This window comes from Oreochromis aureus, linkage group 23 (genome assembly GCF_013358895.1).
Source record: "Oreochromis aureus strain Israel breed Guangdong linkage group 23, ZZ_aureus, whole genome shotgun sequence".
In the NCBI taxonomy this organism is placed as follows: Eukaryota; Metazoa; Chordata; class Actinopteri; order Cichliformes; family Cichlidae; genus Oreochromis; species Oreochromis aureus.
This window is the reverse complement of record NC_052963.1, coordinates 25,030,686-25,054,849: the sequence shown is the minus strand read 5'-3', so window position 1 is coordinate 25,054,849 and position 24,164 is coordinate 25,030,686. Positions and strand designations below refer to the sequence as shown.

General features: G+C 43.8%; 1 protein-coding gene across 3 annotated transcripts in view; it reads right to left on the bottom strand.

Annotated features, from left to right (window-relative positions):
- Window positions 1-24,164, bottom strand: part of agap1 (ArfGAP with GTPase domain, ankyrin repeat and PH domain 1) — a 170,219-nt gene that overhangs the window by 111,529 nt on the left and 34,526 nt on the right. For 2 of the 3 annotated variants that reach the window (XM_039606865.1, XM_039606866.1), the window contains exon 1: window positions 9,537-11,367. The exons of the other annotated variant lie outside the window; for it this stretch is intronic. In XM_039606865.1, coding sequence (XP_039462799.1) covers window positions 9,537-10,677 — 1,141 coding nt within the window. In that variant the 5' untranslated portion in view covers window positions 10,678-11,367. Of the gene's footprint in view, window positions 1-9,536; window positions 11,368-24,164 lie in introns of those variants that run through there. 3 annotated transcript variants of the gene reach the window in all.

Below are 24,164 nucleotides of genomic sequence, written 5' to 3'. Positions count from 1 at the left end.
GATGCAGCGCCTGCAGGTGCGTTTCTTTCTGACAGGGCAGCTGTGTTCACGCCTGAGAAATGGAGACGCAGAGCGAGCTAATCACCGGAGCCGCTCCTGGAGGAGCACAGCGACACTGTGAAGGGTCTCCTCTGACCTGCGCTCAGAGGAGGCAGCAGGGAAATTATGCAAAACTGTCCAACGGACTCTTTGTGGTTTGATCACATGCTTACGAACCTTTGCATGTGAGCCACAGACAGACAGATGTTCACCTGCTGCACTTCCTTCACTGCTAGAGCAAAGATACTTGGACAACCCGGACCCTCAGCTTAGACTCCATGAAGGAGTTCATTGGCTCTTAAGCCTCCAAATGTGAACTTTTCACCCTCTAAACTGGAAGAACTACAGTTCATTGATAAAAAGTGTTGCTCATGCAAACAAATAAGGGGAAAAGGTGTTTTAGTTGCTCTGTTCTCACTTCCACGTCCTCTGAATACCTCCTTAAAATACAGTGTGTAAACACAGCCTGGTGCACAGAAAATTCACGGATTTTTTGTCATGTGACAGTTGGTCTTGGCTGTCAGTCATGACTTCTCAGCTGCACCGAAGTCCACAAAATTCTTTCTTTTTTGCAGGATCTTTTTACAGCTGATGGTTTATTTAGGGCAGATTTTTAAATAAGGCGTGTCGAGCAATTTCATTTTGGTTAAAAGGTTAAATCTGATTGCTGCAGGTCACACAGAAGGTTTGTGCAGGTTGGAAAGCTTGTGGCTATAAAACAAAATGTGCCTCTAGCTCCTGCTGGTGGGTCCTGGGATTCAGGTGTGCCAGAAAAAGAAACTTCTGTGTATAAATTTAGACTTTTTCATGCTTTAAACCTGGAAAATCTTCCATTTCTAGTAGATATGAGCCCAGACTGATGGAAATTGCTGATAAAAGAGGGGAGGGGCGTCACGTCCAGGAATATAAGTATAAATCTTGGGATGTTGTGCTGACAAACATTTGTACCACTCCTAGTTTCTCTGAACTTTCACGGCAGAGGTTTGCGTTCCAGTTTAGACTCGTTACTGGGAGAAACACAAGGTTGAAATCAACTGAAATGATTTGAAACAATGAAACGTCAGTAATTACAGGTACAAATGTGGCTTCTCTCCAATCTGACCTTCAGGTGCCCAGATTGCGTCCAAAATAACGTCTTGGAACGTCTCGTTGGACAAAGGCATTATTTAAAGGAGAGAAGCCTCCAGCAGCTGTTTTCAGGGCTGACTGATGATATTTTTAAAGCTTTCTGGTGCTATAAATGCAGTTTTTATGTCTCAGTGACCACTGAAATGAAGGTTAGGCTCTCTCGCCATTCATTTAGATCAGACAGGATATGGAAGACCATCGTATGTTGGTTGATTTTAATATAAATGTCAGCTTGGGCCTCAAAAATCTGAAGATGTCCAACATGAAACCTCGGAAATCACCAAGAGACCCACTGTGGAGAATTATTACATGAATATAAGTGAATTAATTATTTAAAAAGTAACTTTACACAGTGAAAGTGAGCTGTGAGGCAGAGCTGTGTCATCGGTGAGCCGATCAACGATGAAATGAAGTCCTAATCGATGAACAGAGTCCATTAATAGACTCAATATCAATAAGCAGTGTTCGTCAGACTCACCGTCACCGGCTTAACACAAACACACACTGACCCAAATATCAGCCTTTTAATCAGCCCAACACAACCATCCCCCAACACACACACACACACACACACACACACACACACACACACACACACACACACACACACACACACACACACACACACACACACACACACACACACACACACACACACACACACACACACACACACAGTGCTGGTTGGCTGGCAGCACGCCGGCCGCTCTCATCCTCATCTCAAATCAAATAAAACCGCCGTCACACCGCCGGCTACAAACTGCTGCACACACACTCTGAAACACACTCGGTCAGGAGTCCATTTAATCAGAGTGATGATGCTGCGTCTGTGCAGGACGCCGGCGTTTGTGAGGTCACAGCAACATCACTCAGATTCTCCTTGTGTCTGTCTGAATAAAGCAAAGAGCTAACAGAGTTTTTAGAGAATTATAGTCACATGACTGTAGGTCACAGCTCGACCAATCATGGTTCCTCAGTTAAGCTGAAGAGCCCAGAGATTTTTTTTTATTTTTTTTTTTTTACATGATCTGGTTACTCCATACAGTTTATTTTTGGCAGATGGTTTTTGTAATGCAACATTTTGTAGGCAAAAAAAAGAAGAAAAAAAGGATTTTTAAGGTTTAAGTCAAATTTGTGGCTCGACAAACTTTGGAAATATTTTAATACAAACATGATTTTGGCTGCTGCCCGTTGACTTTGGGTTTTCAGAGGGTTGTGTGTGATGCAGAGTGTAAAAATATTGGATTTTTGAGGTGTCGATGTGTCGTTTTTGGCATGATTCATGTCTCCAAATCTATCCTATTTTCATTGTTTGAACCTGGAAAAACTTGATTTTGCTGCACGTTGCAGATAATTGTGAGTATTTTACTTACATGAGACCACTTTGGCTCAGGATAGCATGCAGGTTTCTTATGCTTTCAGCCCAAAGATACAGCGCTTTGTACGACTCCTCATTTCCCTGGATTTCCACAACAAAGAAGCATGCTCTGCATCAACTTTTCCCTCATTAAAAGGCGAAACATCAGGCTGAAATAAACCCAGACCACCCTTTAAGGTCCCAGTGAAATATCAATAATTACATCCATTAATGTCTCTTCAATCTGATCATGAAGTTTTGTCCTAAGTGGCGGCTTCAAATGTCTCATTTAGACCCAAAAACAGAAACAAACACGTCTGAGAGGCTGTAAAAGGCTCCGAGTGTTCGCTCTTACATTAACAAAAGCTGCTCATTAAATAAGGGAAGTAGCAGTTTGAGCTTACACTCTACAGTAGCTTCAGTTTACCTGAATAATCTTTACATAAGGACTGGAAAGACGTAACTCAAGCCTATTAACACACCACATGTTTGTCTAACAGTCGAGGATTACAGCAGGTATTAAACGGCTGAAGTGCATCAGTGTTCTCATTGTAATGAAATGCTCTCTACAGTGAAACAGCTCTTTAACTGAAGGGCTGTCAGAGCAAACATAATACCTTCACCCCCATCAGCCAGACTGCAGGCGGAGGCTGCAGAATAAAGACAGAAGTGTAGGCGGGAAGGAACTCCACCTGGAAACAAACAGCCTTCATCTAACTCTCACTCTGACACACTTTGACATGTTCTTACACTCAGATTTTTCCCACTGCCTCCTCACGTCCTCCTCCTTCACCTCTATCTCCTCAAAAAAAGCATCAGGCTACATTTCCCCCCAAAATATCCTCTTGATGGGACTGCAAATAGGTTACGATGAAAGCGTTGCCTTTTCCAAACCTTCACAGAGACACTTTTACAGCCCGGACCTCAGAAAAGACACCAGGATTTAGGCTCTGGTCTCTGGTGAGAGTTATTGTGTTTTGAACACGCACGTCATCCACCCCGACCTGCTCCTACCAACTCTGAGTAGGTCTTCATTCATTCAAAAAGGTGTGGAAGGGTTCGCCATTGGTGACTAAACTCAAGTAATCTAGGCCAAGGTCACGCTGTTTAGATGTACAGGAATGCAGACTTTAGGAGACGCAGTCATGATCTTGTTCATGCTTTCATCATCAGTGACTACATTTATGTCCACAAAATATTTAGACTATCAACTCATACGGTGTTTAGAGAAAATGCGTCTCAACTGTTCCTATACTCCTGACACATACGGGATCACTACAGGTTTTCGCTTAGGCAGCAGTTGTCCTTCTCTCCTGGATCTGTCACAAAAATGAAAAGCCAAAGGATGAAACACACAAATAACCATCAGCAATCATCCACAGCAACAATCAGTGAAATCCACATGCAGGAGTCACTCTGTACAGAGGTCAAAACACTCTGCACTCTGCCAAAAAAGCCACGTTTCCATCTTTATGTGTGAATCTGCTTCCCTCTCGACATCCACTTGTCTGTCTACAAAATGACTCATCTTTAGGCTTTTCTTATTTTTAGCTACTGAAAACTACACACCCAACACACTCCTGATCCCATCGACCAAGGGGAGGCAACAATCGGATACAGACACTAAACTTTAAACTCACGTGAGGGCTCAGACTACAGAATAAAAATCTGTTCGCTTATTAATGTTTGACAAGAATCCTTCCAGAAACCACTTCAGTTTGTTAAGGCTGTACTGAATTTAGGAAACAACATTTTTGGGTGTGTTCTGACAGGAAGATAGAAGACTAATGAAAAGGAACACAAACTGTTTTATTTACTTTCTTTGTTTTAGTGCTAAGACAAAAAAATGTCCAAATTTAACTCAAGACAAAAAGCATTGGAGGGAGAGGTGAAGTAAAGAGCTGGTCTGAGTCACAGATCAGTCTGTAAACTGATTCCAGGTTTATTAGCATCTTTAGCTCATCAGTTCGGCTGCTCTGCTCCCTTTGTTCTCTAAAGAACGGAGGAGGAGGAGGAGGAGGAGGAGGCGGCGTTTGTTTCAGTGTGGTTACATCAGGCGCTACCGCCGTCCCGGGCGCATCTCAACTTTGGCTCGCTCTGCTGCTGATGCTGCGTATCAGAGGGGTGATTCAGAGCATAACAGCGAGCGTCCTCGGATGGATTTGAGCCTTATGTAAGAGCTGTAAGCTGCAGGGAGGGGAGGGGCGGGACTCCAACCGGCATGCCAATGTCACTGGGCCAGTCGTGGACTACAGGACACAAACAAGCTAAGCTCACTCAGCCAGTAACTGATATGAAGAAGCCTGAGGAGTGTGCAGTCTAACACAAAATGATCATCTATTAAAATACTAGAGAGTCAAAATATTAGGAACACACCAAGCACCATGACCTTTGGATTTTGGTCCATTTGAAAACCGTTACTGATCTTTTATTAACCATTTAGAGTCTAGACGTTTATTATATTGACCATTAAAGTGACGAAGGCCACGTTAAATTTAGTAAGAGATAAACCGAGATTTTATAAAGACTGCAGTGTGACCGGGCCCAGGACCATTTGAGGCTTTATATGCTTAAGTTAGGGATGCAAAGCTCCGATTTTTTCCATCTCTAACACCTCAGCTTTTGGTATCTGCTGATCCCATGCCGATAATAAGTTAATAGGTCATATTGCTCAGTGAGGAAAAGACCAGGCTGATATTGACCCAGGCAAACATGGTCAACATCAACAGGACCTTCAGGTCACGTCTGGTTTAAACTAACACGATCAATGACTTGAACAGCAAATCAGCTGTCAGCTCTGTGATCGATGGTTTTCATTGCACACAGGTGGACCGTGCTGCTTCACGGCTCTGTTCACAGAGGCCACAAAGCCTCGCCACACGGGCCGACTTGGCTCTGAAGAGGAAGTGAGGAGGAGGAGAAGCAGGAGGAGGCACACACACTGACCTCCCACACATGCTCTTTGACCCCTGAACAACCTCCAGCACTGAGGCGACACAGCAGCCAGCTAATAAGCTGCCAGCGAGGAGGGAGCGGCAGAAGGCCGAGGCGTCGCTGCTCTAACACTGAAGGGTTAGCAGTGAAAACTCCGAGGTTACAACATCGACGCATCTCCGAGCTCTTTAATGAGCGAACAGCTCTGTCACATGCTTATGCAGTTATTTAAAAACACTGCAGAGAAAAGAGGGAAGAGTTCGTCTCTGCAGCTGTGAAACCGAGAGAGTCCTGTCTGTTAAATGCACAGTTTTCCTCACAGACTCTGGTGCGAGTGCTGTTAAAAATAAAGAAGGCTGATGGTTTCCAGGCCGCGGTCTGAAGTCACACTCAGGTCCGGTTATTTTAACACACCACGCTCCGCTGGCCTGACCCGCCTGCAGTAATGATACAGCCAGAGTCCCCGCCGGAGACCCAGAACCAGGACAGCATCTGGCCCACTTCTGCTTCCTCGGCTCTGCAGAACAAACTCAAACTAAACCTGCTCTGTGTAGCTGTGTCATGGACTATACTGCTCTTTATTGGACCTGAGTGAGAAGAAACTGAGCCAACTTTAAAGACTGAATGGCCTGTGAACTGACCTCAGCATGGACAAATGAAGTAAATGGAGCTTTCGGGATCAAATCTAACATCTTCTTTCTGTCTGGAGTTCACTAAACTCATCAAGGAGAGGAACATAAGGAAGGAAGCAAGGAAAGAAAATAAAGCAAGGACACAATAAATAGAAGAAAGGAAAGAAGGAAAGAAAACGGAGTCAAAGAAAGGAAAGAGGAGCAGATGAAGGAAATTAGGCAGTGAGAAGGAAACAAGCAGACCAGAGGATGGAGAAAAAAAGGACATGAAAAAAAAGTTGAGGAAAGAAATTAAAAGAAAAAAGGAAAAAACTGGGCAAGCGAAGAAAGAAAGCTAGGTGGGAAAAAGGAGTCAAGGAAAGACAAATGGAGGGATAAAGGAATGAAAAACATGAGGTGAAAAGAGAAGGAAATAAGGACCCAATGAAGGGAAGACTGATAAAAGGGAAACAAGAAAAAGATTCAAGGAGGAGTTAAGGAAACAAGAAAGAATTAAATTAGGAGGACACAAGACTAACAAGCAAGGGCAGAAGGAAACAAGGATGGATGGAAAGGTGAGGGAATGAAGAAATGAAGAACAAACAAGGCAAAGTTAGGACAGCGGACAGGTGACACTTTAAGGAAGGAAACAGAAAATGATGTCAAATAAAGAGAAGGAGACGAGCAAGGAAAAAAATAAAAATAAAAGGAGAAATGAGGAGAAGGAAGTAAGGAAGGAGAAGGGTCGTCTCTCCATCATCCCTCCATCTCTGCTCCCTGCAGCATTTCCTCTAATAGGATTTTCTCCCTATTATACCCATTGTAGTGTGTGTGTGTGTGTGTGTGTGTGTGTGTGTGTGTGTGTGTGTGTGAGGTTTATGTATGGAGGCAAAGCAGAGAGGAGGATCAAAGCTATAACTGAGAAACAGCTCGATTCATCTGGAGGAGCTTCAGCTGCTGAAGAATCACGAGTGTGTGTCTGTATGTGTGCAGCCGTGTGTGTGTGTTGGGAAGATAAAGAAAGAGAAGAAGAGTCTCTGAGAAAAAGCAGATAAATTGATGCAAACGTAGACGCAGTAATTGGCATCCAAGACTGTGTGTGTGCATTTTTACAGCCCATATTACTTCTGCATGGCTGCGGATGTAGGTCAAACACACACACACACACACACACACACACACGCACGCACGCACACACACACACATTCCCCTACATTTACTCCCAACAGACACACACACCAGTCGAGTCCATTAAGACAGCGAGGTCAGGGGCCGTCTTTATCAGACAACAATCCCTCGCCTCGGACGGAAAAAAATTTAAAAAAAAGTTCCCCTCTGTACACTGATGAGTAATAACATAGGTGCTCTGAAATCAGCCAATCAGGACGCAGCAGCAGGATGAGGTAAGCGCATACAGGTGTCGAGTCAAACGACAAGCAAAACTGATCGACAGAGATTAGAGTGGCACGTCAGAGCAAGACGAGGAAGCTGTCGCTCACAGCGTCCAAACACATTATTTCCTAACTATTAAACACTAATTACAGTTATTGTTCTTATTAAAATTATTACTACGGAGAACATGGAATCTTAAAAAAAGGTAACATGAGCTTGTGAAGTTAACATTACACCACATTTCATACCTCAGACTAAAAGAATGCAGAGCCCAACAACTCGTCATTATTTTCTAAATCATTTACAGCATTTCTGGTTATTATGATTAATGTGGAGCTAATGAAGCCAAACACCCAACAAGAAGCACGTACGTCGATGCTAGAGGCTCATTTAGACCTAAGAGTCTAGCCAAATTAAACAACACGGATTATTTTCTTTAAATGCACTGTTCCTGGTTATTATTATTATTATTATTAGTATCATCATCATCATCGGCCACTCTCTGAAGCTGGTTCTGCTGGAGGTTTCTTCCTGTTAGAAGGGAGTTTTTCCTTCCTACAGTTGCCAAAGCACTTACTCATAGGTGGTTATATGATTGTTGGAGTTTTCTCTATTATTATTGAATGGTCTTTACCTACAATATAAAGCGCCTTGAGGAAACTGTTGTTGTGATTTGGCGCTATATAAATAAAATTAAATTGTTAATATTACTGTGTAGCACAGCATGCTAAACAACCAATATGAGCACCAGAGCACGCCGGTGTTTCTGATAGGAACACTGAGCCCTTTTTTTTTTTAAACTTCAAAACTGACAGAACGCTGGCCTGAAAGCCGAGCGCAGCATGTTAAACACAAGCCGTAAGAGTGTGTGCGCTCTGCGGTGAGGAGCCGTTGTTAAAATGCTCCGCAGCGTTTTAAACACGATGCTTTGTGCCTTCAAACTAGGAGTTAAAAGCCTGGCTTGCCTTCGCCTTGCGGAGGCATAAACCTTTGAACACGCTGCCAGCAGAGAGAATCAAGTCATTCAAAAACCAAAAGAAACAGAAGTTGAATGTTGAACTTCAAAATAAAGGCCTCCCTGCTGAGGTTTTCTTGGTCAGTGTGAACATGAAAGAGAAAAAGTAACAAAGTAAGAAATTGGGCTGACAGATATTTTCTTGATTAATCTGCAAAATGTGAGGGAACAATGAGAAAAGCAGCATTTAATTGTTCTGCTGCCTTTAGTTATTTTAATTTGAAAGGTTTTCCCACACTGCTGAAGGTGTGAACAGCCACACTTCAGCCCCCCCCCCCGGTTTCAGGACGTCTCTCAGGACAAACAGGTCGTCTGCAGAAACAACAGCTTACCTGCCAGACGCCGTCATCTGGCAGCTCTCTGGGTTGGGGGGTTAACGCCTCAGGAATCTCAAACATGTGAAGCCATGCCCTCCACCACCACAACCATCCACCCACCCCCACCTCCTCTGTGTGATCAGACTCTAAACCTGTTAGTCTACCTCTGAGAGACCTGCAGAACCCCCCGCCTGAGGAAAGGCCACAGAGACCCTAAGAGCAGGACAAAACAGAGCTCCTTCAGAATAAAAGCCTCTAAACAAACCGAGACAGCTACAAATGATTTCTGCTTTATGTGTTTGTTTCTGTGTTTAGTCTGTGTGGTCTTGCACGGACTCATTTATGGAGCCTTTAAGGTTCCTCTACAGAGGACAGAGGCTGATGGAGAAAACATCCATCTGTGAGAACAACAACTAATGCACTTCCTCTCATCTGTCATGTTTTCCACTCGTCCCCTCTCCATGGAAAGAGGATGCTGCAGATAAAAGTCAAACTGCTCCCTGTTCCTACTTCCTGTCTGACATTTTTAACCCTTCATTGGCTTCTGTCTCACCATCCTTTGGATGGAGGTGATGGCGCTCTGCCTCGTGTTGATTTCACTGAGCTCCCAGTAATGAAAGACAAACAGCAGCAGAGTCTCAACCAAACACCACCCTGCTGTTTAAAACAAACACACACTTCACACTCAAACATCCACACACTCAAACCCTTGTGGTCAGGTGACCCAGCTGATGTGTGTTTACCGTCAGTGCTGCCTCCGTTCATGCTCTCCGTGCTGGACTGTGACAGCGCCATCCTCCGGCTGCGGCGCAGCGACCTGTTGGTGCTAGGGCTCCCCACCGGTGTGGATGTGGAAGCACCGTCCCTCCTGGAGAAGATCCCGCTGAAGAAGCGAACCAGGCGCCGCTCGCTGGAGCGTCCCCCACCTCCCCGCAGCAAGAAGCCTCCACCTGCTGCCCCGGCAGCGTCCTTCTCTGCCGCCAGCCGCAGCAGGTCGCTGTTGTCCAGTGTGCGGTTCTTGCTGCCTTGCGCCCTCTCCCAGCGGCTCAGCTCGGACATGGAGTCCGTCTTGTTGAGGACGGCGCCGACCTCCAGTGTCCTGCTCTTCTCTCTGGTGGGGTCGAGGAGGCGGGCTGAGGGGAGCGGCGCAGCCGGTTCGGCATCCTTTGCGGCGTCCTGGCCGATGCAGCCGGAGCTGCTGTGGTGTTTGTCTTTGGAGAGCGCCCGCAGGCGCAGCAGCTCACCACCGCTCCAGTGCCTGAAGCTGAAGCTGCGGCGCAGCAGGCCGGGCGGGCGCTTCAGAGGAGGTGGAGTCTCCGGGGGGCCTTCTGTGGACGGCGTCCCGTTACTTTTAGAGTGGGTCAGCTTCCCGACGCTGCTCATGGGCTCCGAGCTCTGCTCCTCAACGCTCTTCGCCTTCAGGAGCTTCTTCTTCTGCTCGCCAACGCAACCGTTCTCCACCAGCGCCTGTGGTGCTTCCTCCACCTCCCGCTCGCCGCCCTCCTCCTGCCCAGGCTCCGCCAGCGGACTGGTGGCCTTGGCGCCCCGCTGCAGCAGCTGCTTCCTGCAGATCTTCAGCCTGCCGAGCTCCAGCTGGCCCGTGCTGAACGTCCTAAAGTTCCGCATGTAGCCGTGGGAAGAAGAAAAGTCCTCCGACTCGTCCTCCACCTCCTTCAGCTGCTCCAGCAGACCGCCCCGCTGCACCTCTGCCGACCCCTCACGCCTGAAGGCGCCCACCTTTGGGTTCTCTGCCCGCCGGGGCACCGACCCCTCATCCTCTAAGCTCTCCCTCTTCACCAGCGTGAGGGAGATCCGGTACACAGTCTTTCTCTGAGGAGCTCCTCTCTCCATCCTCTCAGAGCTGCTACTGTCCAGCAGGTACATCGCCTCCTTCAAAGCTCATGTGAGAAACTGTGAACTGCTCCTTTACTTTAAAATATTCGGATTCAAAGGGAAACTGTGAACTGCTCCTTTCGTTTTATCCTCTGAGCACTAACCTCTGCAGGCTGCTGATGGGTCTGCGGGTAAATCCAGTAAACTAACATGCATTAACTCCATAAACCAGCTCCAAACCCAGGCTTTCCTCTTCATCCAGATGTGTAAACAGCGGTTTAGAACGCAGGAGACACTCGGGGTTCATCCCAGCGGGATTGACGACACGCAGGCGCGTCCTCCGCGGCTCCCACGGGGCTCACAGCTGAGCTCAGCCCGGCGTCTTAGGCGTCCTGCCCGGTCAGAGGAGGTCCTCACTCCGCGCTGAGTCCCGCCTCCAGCTGCGGTGTCTTTACAAACCAAACCGGGCGGGGAGACGCTGTTCGAGTCCCGGACCGTCTCCCATTGTGTACGCACATCCCCCGCAGCGACGCGCAGCAGCCAGCCGGGCCTCTCGCTCCTCAAACCGGCTTCACTTGTGCTCCAAATGCCGCTGAATTTCCAGCTGAAGATCCGGACCCGGACCTCCGCTCACACTTTAATCCGCTGACAGTAAACACCGGACTGGACAGCCACCGCACCGTCCGCCGCTGCACTCTGAGCGATCTCCGCTCCACACACACACACAGACACACACTCAACACCGGCCAGCGGCAGCAGCAAAGGATGATGGGAAAACATGGAGCGGAATACTCACAGGAACCGGAGTGTTAAACCACGTGTTTATTATTTACTCTTACAGCAGAGCCTGGGCTATTTTAGAGGCTCTGTTAGCGGCACCAACACAGAGCAGGACAATTTTCTCCTCACTATGGCTTAAAACCTATGGAGACCTGAAGCTGCCAAAATAAAACAACCCCCAAATAAAAAAAAAAAAATTCAATTAAATTAAAATAAATTCCAATTAAAAGAAAATTTAAGTACAAACAGTTTATTTATTCACCCATTCAAACACATTTAAGGAGGACTGAAAATCCCAAATTAGAAAGAAAGAATGAAGTAATAAAATATATATATGCAACAGCTTATTCATAAAAAATATACTAATTGACATTTTAGGCTTCAATTCACTTATTCACTATTTTGTTTATGTGTTTATTTTATTGGTTTGTCCATTGAAGCTTGTTTATCTCTATTTTTGTAATACAATTCTTTTGTCCTGAAATATGAAAAACAAATAGGATGGCATTAAGATTTTCTTATGGAGGACCAAAAGTACTAAAATAAAAAATAAATGTGTTAATGAATATATAAATAACAAATATAAATGCAACAACAACAAAAAATTAAAAAACATTCATGGCTATTCATTAATTTATCAAATTTCACATAAATGAATGCTTCCGATTTGGTTTGCTTCTGTATGCGTTTCATTTTAAATATTACTTGCATTTATTTACCTTCCTGTTTAAATTTGGATTTTCTTCCCTTTTTTCTTTTATTTACATAACCCTTTGAAGTAGAGTGCCCTTTTTGCAATAATGAGTTAGAAAAAACTACATACATGTGTGTATATATATATATATATATATATATATATATATATATATATATATATATATATGCAAATTCAACTAAATATCAAATATGACACCATACTTGCAATTATTTTGTTTTTTAATTATCTATTTTTATTAAGCAACATTATTATTTATTATTATTTTGATAATTGACTTTTTTTTTCTTTTTCTGGCAGTTTCAGTCTTCCATACTTTGGCTACTGAAGCATGGATTTTATATTCTGGAGCGGGTTTCTGTCATGTTCTCCCTGCAGCAGGCTGGAAACTTTCCTAAAATAAATGCTGAGGACCTGATGACCCTAAACTGTGGCTTTACTTCCTGCTCTGATCTACATGTAGGTCAGCGGGGCAGTAGCGGGGTCACGCGAGAGCAAACTCCAGCTCTGGTTTTACCGTCTGCACCGCCTCCTCTAAAGCAGGGGTGGAGCCTCCTCTTTCTCCTCTCTGCCTGTCAAGCTCTTTGAAGCCTCCAGGCAGCCATGGAGGCAAAAGCTGCACCCAGAGGGGCACAAAATCAAATTTGAGGTGGAAGAAGCAGCAGAAAGAGGAGCTTCTGACGGTGGAATACACACAAACATTTAAGTGATGTTTAATTGAACCTGAGAGTACACTGATTTAATCCCAAACAGTAAGCAAGAAACATAAAAATAAAGACGCAGAAACTGAAAAGTCTGAAAGAGGTCTCCATCTCCAGAGGAACCACTAAATTCCAACATAGATCTGAGTTTCTCCCTCCTGTTTTACAGTCCCTGAAACACCGGGCTCGTGTTGATGATCGCAGTAATAACACACTAAGGAGTTCAGCCTTAGTGGAGTTGAGGAAGTGATTCTGCCTTTAGGTTGGATATATCCCCAACCTATGAAGTTATGAGGAAACGAAAAAGATGGAGAAGTGGCTTCCATAGATCTGCACACTGGAAAAATATGAAGGTGCGGGCTTCTGGGCTGTTAAAAGAGCAGACTGAAAGAATAAATCCTCCTTAAAAACACTGTTTACCTTCAGGTACCCCACAGCAAAGATTACACATATGCTGTGTTTAGGGGGTCCTCCTGTGTTTAGACCCAGGGACACTATGAGCATGTGCAGCTCCATCACCGCTCCAACTTTGAAATATTTAAGGTGGAAGTGAGAAGTGGGTCTGCAGTTGCTGTTTGTCACGTGACCTGCACTTCTTTGATCAGTTTCTAAATTAAAGCGAAATCCTGAGTGGAAACTCGTTCTCTCAGCGCTTTCTTTCATCACGACTTCTCATCTCTGAAGTGCCTCCCTTCATCTCCAAGGAGGAGGAGTGCGGGGGAGGATTAACTCACCCTCCTCTTCCTCACCGTCAGGCCTCAGCCTCTGACGCCGGGTGGATGATTAGTGGGATTAATCGAGATTAGACGAGCAGCCGAGGGCAACTTTCTCCTTCCACTTTTCGGTTGGGAAGCACATAAAGGTGGTTAATGTGCCCCCTCCCCCCTCTAACGAGACACCGAACATCAAACGCACCTCCACCTGACGACAGATGGACACAGAGGGTCGCCGTTGCTCAAGCACAGGTGGAAACAGCTGGACGGAGATGGGTAAAGTCGTCACACGAAGCTGGAAACATCATGCATCAAGGTGAGGAGGGGGAAGGTGGAAACAAACTCCACGCCGAGATGGCAAATTACACGCCAACGCACGCTGCACCTCCATGACATCAAACACACCTCGCAGCCTTTCATCCCGCCGCAGCCTCGGACTCAGATGTGAGATAACTCGAGTGATGTCGCAGCCACCAATGCGGCTCCTGACTCTGGCGGGGAAGTCTGTCACAGCAGGTGGAGACATGAAAACCGTCTTCTGCAGGTTTGTCACCGAGCAGGCGGAAGTTGGATGCCACACCGCCACAAACATCACGACACAGACTAATCTGTTAACCTGACGCAATGGACATGACGGTCAAGATGGTCAGCACCTCCATTAGTCCAACAACCAGCGAGTCCTCGTGTTTCTGAAGGTTTGGTTCTCAAACCGGAAAAAAAACAGCAACCTGTCCTGAGGGACAGTCTGTGTACAACTCAGCTCAACACCTGCAATCAATTTATTCGTTCAATCGGGCAACCATGAGGTCAGACCTTGGTCTGGACATGAGAGCTTCGGTTCATGGACACAAAATGTCACGTTTTTTGGGTCCATGAGCACAGCTGTATAAGCAGTGTATTTCAACAGTAAGTATATTTGTGTAGTAATCTGTTGTGGTGAAGATGGAGCTGAATCTGTCGACTTTGGTCAATCTACAGTCATTCCCTCGCCCATCAGGTCGCGGATACAAGCAGTAGAATTGAGCTTCTCCATTTAGACTGATGCTTCACAACCTTAATCCAGATATTCAGATATTTTGTGCGCAGAATATAACGTCTTTGGAGGGGTCCCCATGGCAACCAATCTTTAAAAGATGTGGCAACCGATGCATTTTAACCCAAACCTAACTCATCAGTTTTTCTTCCATAATATCATTTTCTAACCCCAGAACACTAACGTGAGTTTCTAAGACTTTAATGAGGAAGAAAATCAAGTCCAGAAACTAATGCAGCTTTCAAATTAATAGGTTTTAAAGGCTTTAGGTTGCTGGCTCAATAACTGGTACAAACACAGTGAGGCGCTCTCCCTTTGAGGGTGCCCTCCCTCTTAAAAGGTAAAGTCTGCAGCAGAAAGCAAACAAAGACTGAAATTATGGGGGGGGGAACCATCTATTTCTACCCTCTGCAGGTAAAAGAGTGCTCAAGGGCACTTAGATGGTGGGTGCTTTTGGTCAGGACGATGACAAGGTCTCGTCAAAGTCAGCGCTGTGTTAATTCCAATCGATCAGCTCGATCAGAAACAGATCAGAGCTGTCTGCGGTAAGAGGCTGCTTTATCTCGACGTCCTCCAAAATGAGCTGTTAGTTTTTTGTGTGTGTGTGAGGATTTGTCTTCTCTTTCCTCTCGTTAATCATCTCGTGACCTCCCAGATTTATCTGGTGACCCCGTGTGGGGTCCTGACCTCTGACAGATACCAGTGAGAGGGATTTATAGCCGGCACACTTTCAGGAAGGTTATTTCTCATTTTCCTGTGAGTTTAAGCTTCCTGGTGCAGGCTGTTTGCAGTAAAGTTGGAATCTGAGCGTCCGCAGAGGTCTGCAGGGCTTTAATCTGTCCTTGGCTCTCTGGGGACCCCGCCGCCGCCACTGCCCTTATCGGGCCCTGCAGCACCCAACCCCGGCAAGAGCGCGGACAAACACCGCCACATCAGAGAGGGTCACTGCGGCGAGGTTTATAGAAGGAGACACAAAGCAGCTGGATATTTGAAATGGTGATCTGCGAGCACAGCGGGATTAACCGGGGGTCAACTGCAGCCGGCAGGTGGAGACTGAAAACCGATGGAGGAAAAGATGGAGACATGGCTGTTAAATGGGATTACCAAGAAGTGTCTGGAAACAGCTCTGCTGCTGCATTTAAGGCAAAGGAAAAGCTTTAAAATAACGTTTGAAGCCTTGAATGAATAGAAATCACCTCTTCAGAAACACTTTACTGCTCCTATGACACTACACACACGTCTTTTTCCTGGGTTTTCAACAGATCTTGAATTCATATCTTCCTTATGGTTTTGGAGCACCTTTGGGGAAACGCCTCTTTCTTCAAGGCAAATTTCACTTTATTTTCTTTATTTTAGTGGCTTAGAAACAGGATGACAGCTATAGGTTATATTTAATATAGACTTTACACATGTTTAGTTTTCTCTGAGGTCTCTGGAGACGCAGTGAGTGCCGATGTAATCCGCTCTAAAGTGCCGTCCAACCTCGCTCTCTAACAAGGGATTTTGAGCAACTGCCCTCATGATTATTGGGATTATTGGGAAAATACTACTCACTGATATCCTGCAACTATTTACAGTTTAATAAAGGCCAAAGCTACACCCTGCTGGTGTCCTTTCAAGCTATATTAGTTTTAGATTTAGTTACATTTAGATGTTTCAATTCTAAATGCATGCAGACGCCCTTTAATAGAGACGATTAAGCAACACTTAGGAAGAATGAATCTTTCTATGGATCATAATTCCAATTCTTGATCCTGAAATGACATAAACACCCACAGATGCAGAATCAGGCCATTTATTTTATTGGTTTTATATAAACACACTAGAATCTAGTGTGAAGAAGTCTTAATAATATAGTTTAACACTAATAGCAGTCATTTGAATGTACTAAGAGACTCTGATCTACCAGCCAGTCACTTCAGTCACTTTGGGTCTCAGCGAGCGTTACATGAGTACAGATGCATAAATCATAAAGTTATAAAACAAGGCTCATTTTAAAGCACTGATACTGATCAATACATCAGGAACAGACAAGCTCAGAGGTAAACTAAGAGACAGAGAGGTGGTGTGTATCTGCTGACTGACCATCCCAGCATCCATCTGCTGTGTCGGCACGCTCTGGCTGCATCACATGAAATATGTATGCAGCTCTGCAGACACTGCCAAAGCATGTCTGACACGCCGCACCTCCACGAGGGAGAAACACACACCTCTGTATCTCAAGTCGAGTCGGCCGTCTCTGGGATTAACTGCTCGGCCCTTAAAACGTGTTAAAATGACTCAAACAGCCGGAGACGTTTACTCGATACGGAACGCTAGACAGATCTCATCAAACTGCAAATATATGTTGAACTGTGGTGGAGGATTTCAGCTTGACGAATCATTTTAAACTGTCAGAGAAGAGCTGATAAAGCAGAGGCGGTGTATAAAAACTGTTTACCATGAATGAAAATCAATAACATAGCTGTTTAAATTCAATCTGCATTCAGTTTTAATTTTTTCATCATTGTATTTTTTTGTCTCCAAGAAAACATCTGGCATTCTATAAAAGGCTGATGAACATCTTTGAATGCTCACAACTAATATTCAGAGCTGCAAGGCCCGCCCCCAAAGTTCCTGTACGTACAATTTAATTTAGACCAGGGTGCCTTCAGCCCCCTAAAGCCTACAGAGTGAAAATTTAAACAAAAATGGGCACAGTGTCAAAAGTTTTCAACAATAACTCTTGAGTATGCTTTATAACAATAATAATAATAATAACTAGGAGTTTGTAGGTACACATAGGTTCCAGTTGGATAGAAACCTGCTAAAGTTACAGTCTATAGACGATCGCTTGCAGTTCTGTTTTCTTACTCTTCCTGCCGCTGTGGGACAAAACATCACCCAAAAATATTAAATTTAGACTGTACACCATAACTTCACCCAGCATTGACAGCTGAGGTAAGAGCCTCTGCCTTTATTTAGTCTGAAAGAGGGAGTAAACTTTGTAAAAGAAGTCTGGCGCAGGTCAATTAGCCAGAGAAGATCATCTGACTGATGACAGCCATTAGTCACGTTAGTGAGGATATCCCAAAGTAAGGCTGCTGTTGATACCACTGAGTACAGTACAGGACATTTATGAGTACAGTATCCTTTTTTTCTTCCTGTTAATTAATCTTAAAATATATTTCACTATACCTTTAACGCAAACAATCAGGTGTGCAATGATGGGGAAAATCGCTGGTCTATTTGTATTTGTGTGAAAAAGCCAGTAAAAGAACATTAGTTTTACACTTCCTGACAACAGGTTAAAGACAAGCTCCTGTGACAATCATGTTTAGCAAACACCCAGCGGGGAGCACTCTAATCAAACATGACACACACACACACACACACACACACACACACACACACACACACGCTCATCTTCCTCATCCTGCAGGAGTTCAGGGTTTTTCTTCTGCATCAAAGACTTAGGGAGCAGCGGGAGGTACAACGCCCTCCCTTCCACTTACTGCCTCACGTTCTCCCTCAACCCCTGGAGACGGGGGAAAATGGGTCAGTTAGCAGAGGGGGGCGGAGGAGAAGGGAGAGAAAGGGGGGAGCAGGCAGGGAGTGTCCCCCTCTGGTGGGAGGAAGGAGGAGGAAAAGGAGGTGCTGCACATCTGCACACTCATAAGCATGCTTCACTTAAAGAAGCCAACTCAGCTTCAACAGCTAAAATCTTAATGACTCAACAGCACAGAGGTCAAAGGTCAAACAGCAAATAAAGGAGACATAGTCCTGTTTTAGGCTACAGAGACGTCCAACAACTAAACGCAGTGTTACTTCTCTTACCTGTGATTGGAGGAGGTGGACAGGTGAGCCAACATCAGGAGGACATGAGGAGAGAGAAGAGAAGAGAAACAGTCACAACATGCTTCTGCAAACAGGGATAAACTGCATTAGTAATTTTAATCAGACAAATTACAATGAAGTTTTGCGCATGTGGAGACATCTGGAGAAATAAATCAGCCCAGCGTGTTGTGTTGCAGATTCCAGTTTTCTTTCATTAAGTTTAAATGTTAATAATAACAATAGGTTTGAATAATAAGAACAACTGTGGAGGTATACATTAAGCTACACACAAGTTCACACAAATAACACACAATGAGAAAAAAAAAAAAATCATGCTATTCATACCTACCAGACTTCATTCACAAAAACTGATTTTTCCTCAAAGAAAACAGAAGCTGCTGTCATTTTTGTTTTTGACCCATTTATTCAGATCTAAACTATCTCCTTAAAACCCCAAGTTCACATAATTTAGCTAACTAAACAATCAAGGCAAAAGTAGGCAAACAAATTCTGTTGTGAGGTAAAATTCCTGTTTTTGTGAATGGAGTCTGGTGGAGAGGAGCGGCTTCACTTTCTTGTCAGAAAGAGCAAAGAAATTGGTGAAAATGATCAAAACAGAGCATCCACTTAAGGATATTGATTTTTTTTAAGATGCCAGACCAGTGCTCCTTGGAGGCTTACTCTAGCGCCACCTACTGCACATAACACACAGACAGTGGCTCAGATTCTGACCTCACTCCAAAGAAACGGGGCGTCCTCAGCTGAGAGGAAACAGTTTTGACTCTGAAACAAAATGATTCTGAACACCAACTGCTTTTAAATATGATGTATGACATTATCAGGCACTTGTGTGTAGACCCTGCCCTCTCAGCTTTAATGATGCGTGGGGATTTCCTTTCTTTGGTTCCCACATCATTAGGAAACCAAACACACAGACTCCCATCTCACAGGTGACCTTGAACAGATTTATGCAAATCAAAAATGGAGATGGAGTAAATGTGGAGACGAGGAGAGAGAAGAGAAACCTGCCCCACCCCACGCTCCAGACGCCCAGTCTGTTGCCATGGAGATGCAAATGGAGGGGCAATGAGAGGGGATGGGATGGGGCCGGGCGATGCACGGCTGGCTTGGCACCTGAAAGGGGTGTGTGTGTGTGTGTGTGTGTGTGTGTGTGTGTGTGTGTGTGTGTGTGTGTGTGTGTGTGTGTGTGTGTGTGTGCTCACTGAGCATGTGCAGACACACAGGGCAGCTTCTCTCCAAGAGACATGGGGATCATGTGGTTACCAACCTCAAACCATTAAAAAGCTACGGTGGTCTCTGACGTCAAATCGTATACACAAGCTTTCTTTATCCCTGTGCTTTTACTCAAATGTTTCTCATTAAAAAGACAAAAACTGCAGTTCCTCTAATGTCCACAAGAGGCTAGCTCCAATGGTGAGTGTGTCCCCACAGAAATTAAAATGTCCAACAAACATGTTTAGAGGCTGGTCTCCATAATTTTCCCCTTCATAACAACTATATCGAGAGTGAAGTTTTTTATAACTGTATTAAGGTTAACAGTTTGTATTATTAGGGGCGTGGCCTCCTTGACTTACAGAAATAGACCTGGACCACGTTTGAACCGATTTGTGGGATTTGGTAATAAACTGAATCATGTCATCAGCGTAACGTCAAAGTGTATGCTCGGTCTGTCCCTTCTGGAGCACTTTTGAATCCAGTTGTCTAACAAGTAATTTGGCTTACTGTGCGGTTAATTATACTAACAGACAGTCCAATAAGTCTGTGCTCCGGATGCAGCATCCTAAATAGGCTAGTTTAAGTTATGTGACAGTTTAGTCCTACACATATATGGTCACTTGTGGCTCCACAAAGGAAACATGGTGGTGGCTATAAAGCTACAGAAGGTTCAAAACTGGACTTAAGAGTATGTGTGGTCAAGTCCACATTAAGCTTCAACTTTGGTGGGATACAAAGACGACAACAAGTAACATTATAATAACAGAAAGTAGTGCTGTAAAATGAATTACTCTGAATTTACAAAATTGGGTGAAATTGACTACTTAATCACTTTTAAGTTAAAATATAGCCTTTTTTGACAAGAGGCTATAGAATAACGACAGACCAATACTTTAGTTTAATAGTATTTAAAGCTTAAAAAATAACTCACAATTTAAAAAAAAAGAAAGAAGAAAAACTGGCTTGATTATGGTTTGTTTTTGAGGAATTTTCCAACTTCTTATAAACAGAAGAGCAAAATGAACATTAAAGAGATGGAAAACAATGAGAAAAACGCATCAGATATGACCAGCAGATGTTTGTGGAAAAACAAAACAATAAACGGCATAAAACTGGCAGTGAAACGGGATGCTGCTGCAGCACAGATGGAGCCCAGCTGATTATGAATTCATGAATATCTGAAAACAACTAAAGATCACAACTGAAACACACACCTTCAAGTGTGTGTAAGTGTGAGGGAGTGATCGGGGGCCGCAGACAGCTGATGTCCAATAATCCCACGAGAGGTTTGAGTGCGCACATAATGTGTTTTAATCTGGTTACAATAGCTGCTCAACCAGACACTGGGCTGATGTTATGCTGCATTACAACGAGGCTGGTGATTGGTTCATGGCCAGGAAGCAAAGAGTAGGAGGAGGAGGAGGCAGACCAGGAAAGAGGGCGACGATGAGGAGGAGAAGGGGGCAGCTGGGGGTGAAGTGATAACAGCACTAATCCCAGATAAAGAGAAGAGGAGCAGGTGGAAACTGGCATAAGAAGTGGAAAATATCTTTAGCTATTGAGAAAAGCTGTAACCACTATTTATTGATGATCCATTGGTCCACAACAATAACTCAAAATGACAAAAAAGAACCAAAGTGATGTCCTCTGAATCATTTTCTTAGATTAAAGACATGTCTGAATGACAAATGAATACAAAAACAGCTACAACAACCAATAAAATATTATAAAATACATGAAAAGCTCCGTCCTGCTAATTGACAAGCTTGCAAGTATTTTGATATTCTTTTTTTAAGTTAAAATGTGAAAAGTTCCCAAAGAATAAGATTTGGTGGTTTCTTTCTTTACGTTGAGGTTTGGGATGGGAATGAAGAACTGGTTTGAGTTAAGAGCCTCCAGAAATCCATGTGCGATCTATCAAAAGTGTTTTCTTTTTATTAATGATGACATATTTACATGAGCATCAAAACATTTCAGAGAGAAAAATATAATTATTTGGGGGAAAAAAGCTTAAATATCATAAAAGAAATGTCCTCACATTTTACGAGGTAAAAGTTTAAATATTTTGAGTTGAAAATGTTGAAATGTTAAAAAAGAAAACATTTAAAGTGGGAAGTCCGATATTTAAAATGTAAGCTAAAGGTTTTGAGACTGAAAGTAACGCTACAATTAGAAAGCTGAACTATTTAAACGGTGAAAAAGTTGTTTCTGTTCATTGTTGCCCCTTTCAAACACCTAACATTTAACTCTTGATTGATCTGATAAGTTAGATAAGTTACAAACACACACCATGAGACAAATAAGAGAAGAGATCATTTCTTCATCACGCTGCGAGTGTGTGCTGCAGAAACTCAGCAGAGACTCTGGAGACGTGCTCGGGATTCTCTGAGAAAATGTCACACAGGAAGTGTGTGTGTGTGAGTGCGTGCTGTGCATCATGAGGCACATACATAACATGCACACATGCACATACATATGTAATAAATGCCCTAGAGACATCATTAGAAAGCAGAGAGGGGGATCCATTAATTATTCAGAGCCTGTGAATAGTCCCGTGTGTGTGTGTGTGTGTGTGTGTGTGTGTGTGTGTGTGTGTGTGTGTGTGTGTGTGTGTGTGTGTGTGTTAGTGACAGGGATCACAGGCAGCTAATTGGTTCCCACCAATCACAGAGCACCGTGCATCAGAAAACTGTGATCTGGTCAGGTTAACAGCAGCAGAAAAGTTGATTAATTCAGCAACTTTTAGAGCAACATTGCTGCCTGGTGACAACATTTTTACATAATTAGACAGTCAGATAGTTTCCCTGCAGACATCAAATACACACAGGGCTGTTCACAGTTAGTATTTTTTACTCTTGTGTGGAAAGAGTTACAAAAATACATACACATACACAATACTAATTAGTAGACAGGGATAATTTACAAAAGCCAGTGGACTATTTTGCAAATTTAAAGAATCTAATCTGTATCCACTCTAAATTTTAATGGGATCTTCCTCCACCTTTCCACCAAATTTCATAAAATTCTGCTCAGAAGTATCAAAAGATCACAACACCAATGACCTAAACATCAAAGTATTAATACATGAATTTACCCTGTTTGCCCTGAAAAGTTGATGCATGAGCATTATCAGAAAACTACTACAAAAATATAACAGGAATGTTATTTAATGCACATTCTAACTTTTTTCTTTCTTTAAACTTTAGGATCCCCAAAGCTCGGTGCAGATTCCACTTGGAGTGAAAATGTAAAACCAACTTCATGAAAGCAACGACTGAACAAAGACAACTGTTAATTAGGGACTGGTTTGTTTCTCCAGTTGAACATTAAAACAAACAGGTCCTTGGTAGCATGTGTTCTGGGTAGGCTAACTCACTGGAACTTTGCATTCAAACATGAACATTTTCAGAGGTCTGGACCATTGTTTAGGACTGCAGTGAACTGATTCCAGGGCTCGCAAAATCGCTAGCCCGACGTCCCGGGGCTAGCGATTTTTCCAGTCGGGCTACCAAAATCTATCTCAGCCCTGCCCGTCGGGCTATCATAGGAAGGGAAAATATGTGTCAATGCTTTTGCATTCTTTCGCAAATGTAGCTGAGTAATTATGTCATTGGCATCGATGAGCCACTGTCAATATACGACATATTGAAATCGCGTTTGAATTTGCGCTTGTTTTTTGCTTTCACTTTCACTTTGCGATCGCGCGAACGGTGTGTAGAGAGCGGCAGCACTGATTGGTGAGTGACGATTAATTGCGCACCAATTCCTCTGACATCGTCTTATCACTCATTAGCTACTATTCAAACGTGACAAGTGAAATCTCCCACAGCAAGCTTAAACATGTAAGAGGTTGATTGCGCAGAGAATCGCTGACCGTTATGTAAGTACGTGTGTAAAAGCAGCAGGATTTATGCAGGTATTTTAGTTCTGCTGAGCCAAATAAGACAGGTCAGGGTGAAGAAGGGGCAGCCAATGAAAAGCCTACCACAAAACGGAAAAGTTATGACAAATCAGACTATGAGGCAAAAAGAAAGCTCAGCTTTTTTGGTTTCATGGACAAAAGAATTTCTGTGGTTGGAATATGACGAGCTAAATAACATCATGTTCTGCCAGGTGTGTTGTGAGTTTCATTTCATTTGAGTCGACAAGCGCCTTTGTTACTGGGACCAGTAATTTTAAGAAAGACCCCATCAGAACCCATGAGAAATGCAAGAAATGCATTATTGCTCAGTCTGCAATATCTTTCCCAGAACAAACAGCAATTGCAAAAAACATACTAAAAATAAACCAAGCACAAGCAGAAGTCCTGAAAAATCTTTCAAAAGCGTACTATGTTGCAAAGAGTGAACCACCATTGTCAAAATTTAGCAGTCTTTGCAAACTTCAAAAAGCAAATGGCCTCGATCTTGGTTCCACTCACCCCTTACCCTTGACTTCAGTGGAAATTTCAGATTCAGGATCTGACACAGACTGATTCATGTTCTACACAGTTCTTACAAGTTCATAGAAATTTCTGTTCAATTAGAAACAAGTATTTGAGTTGA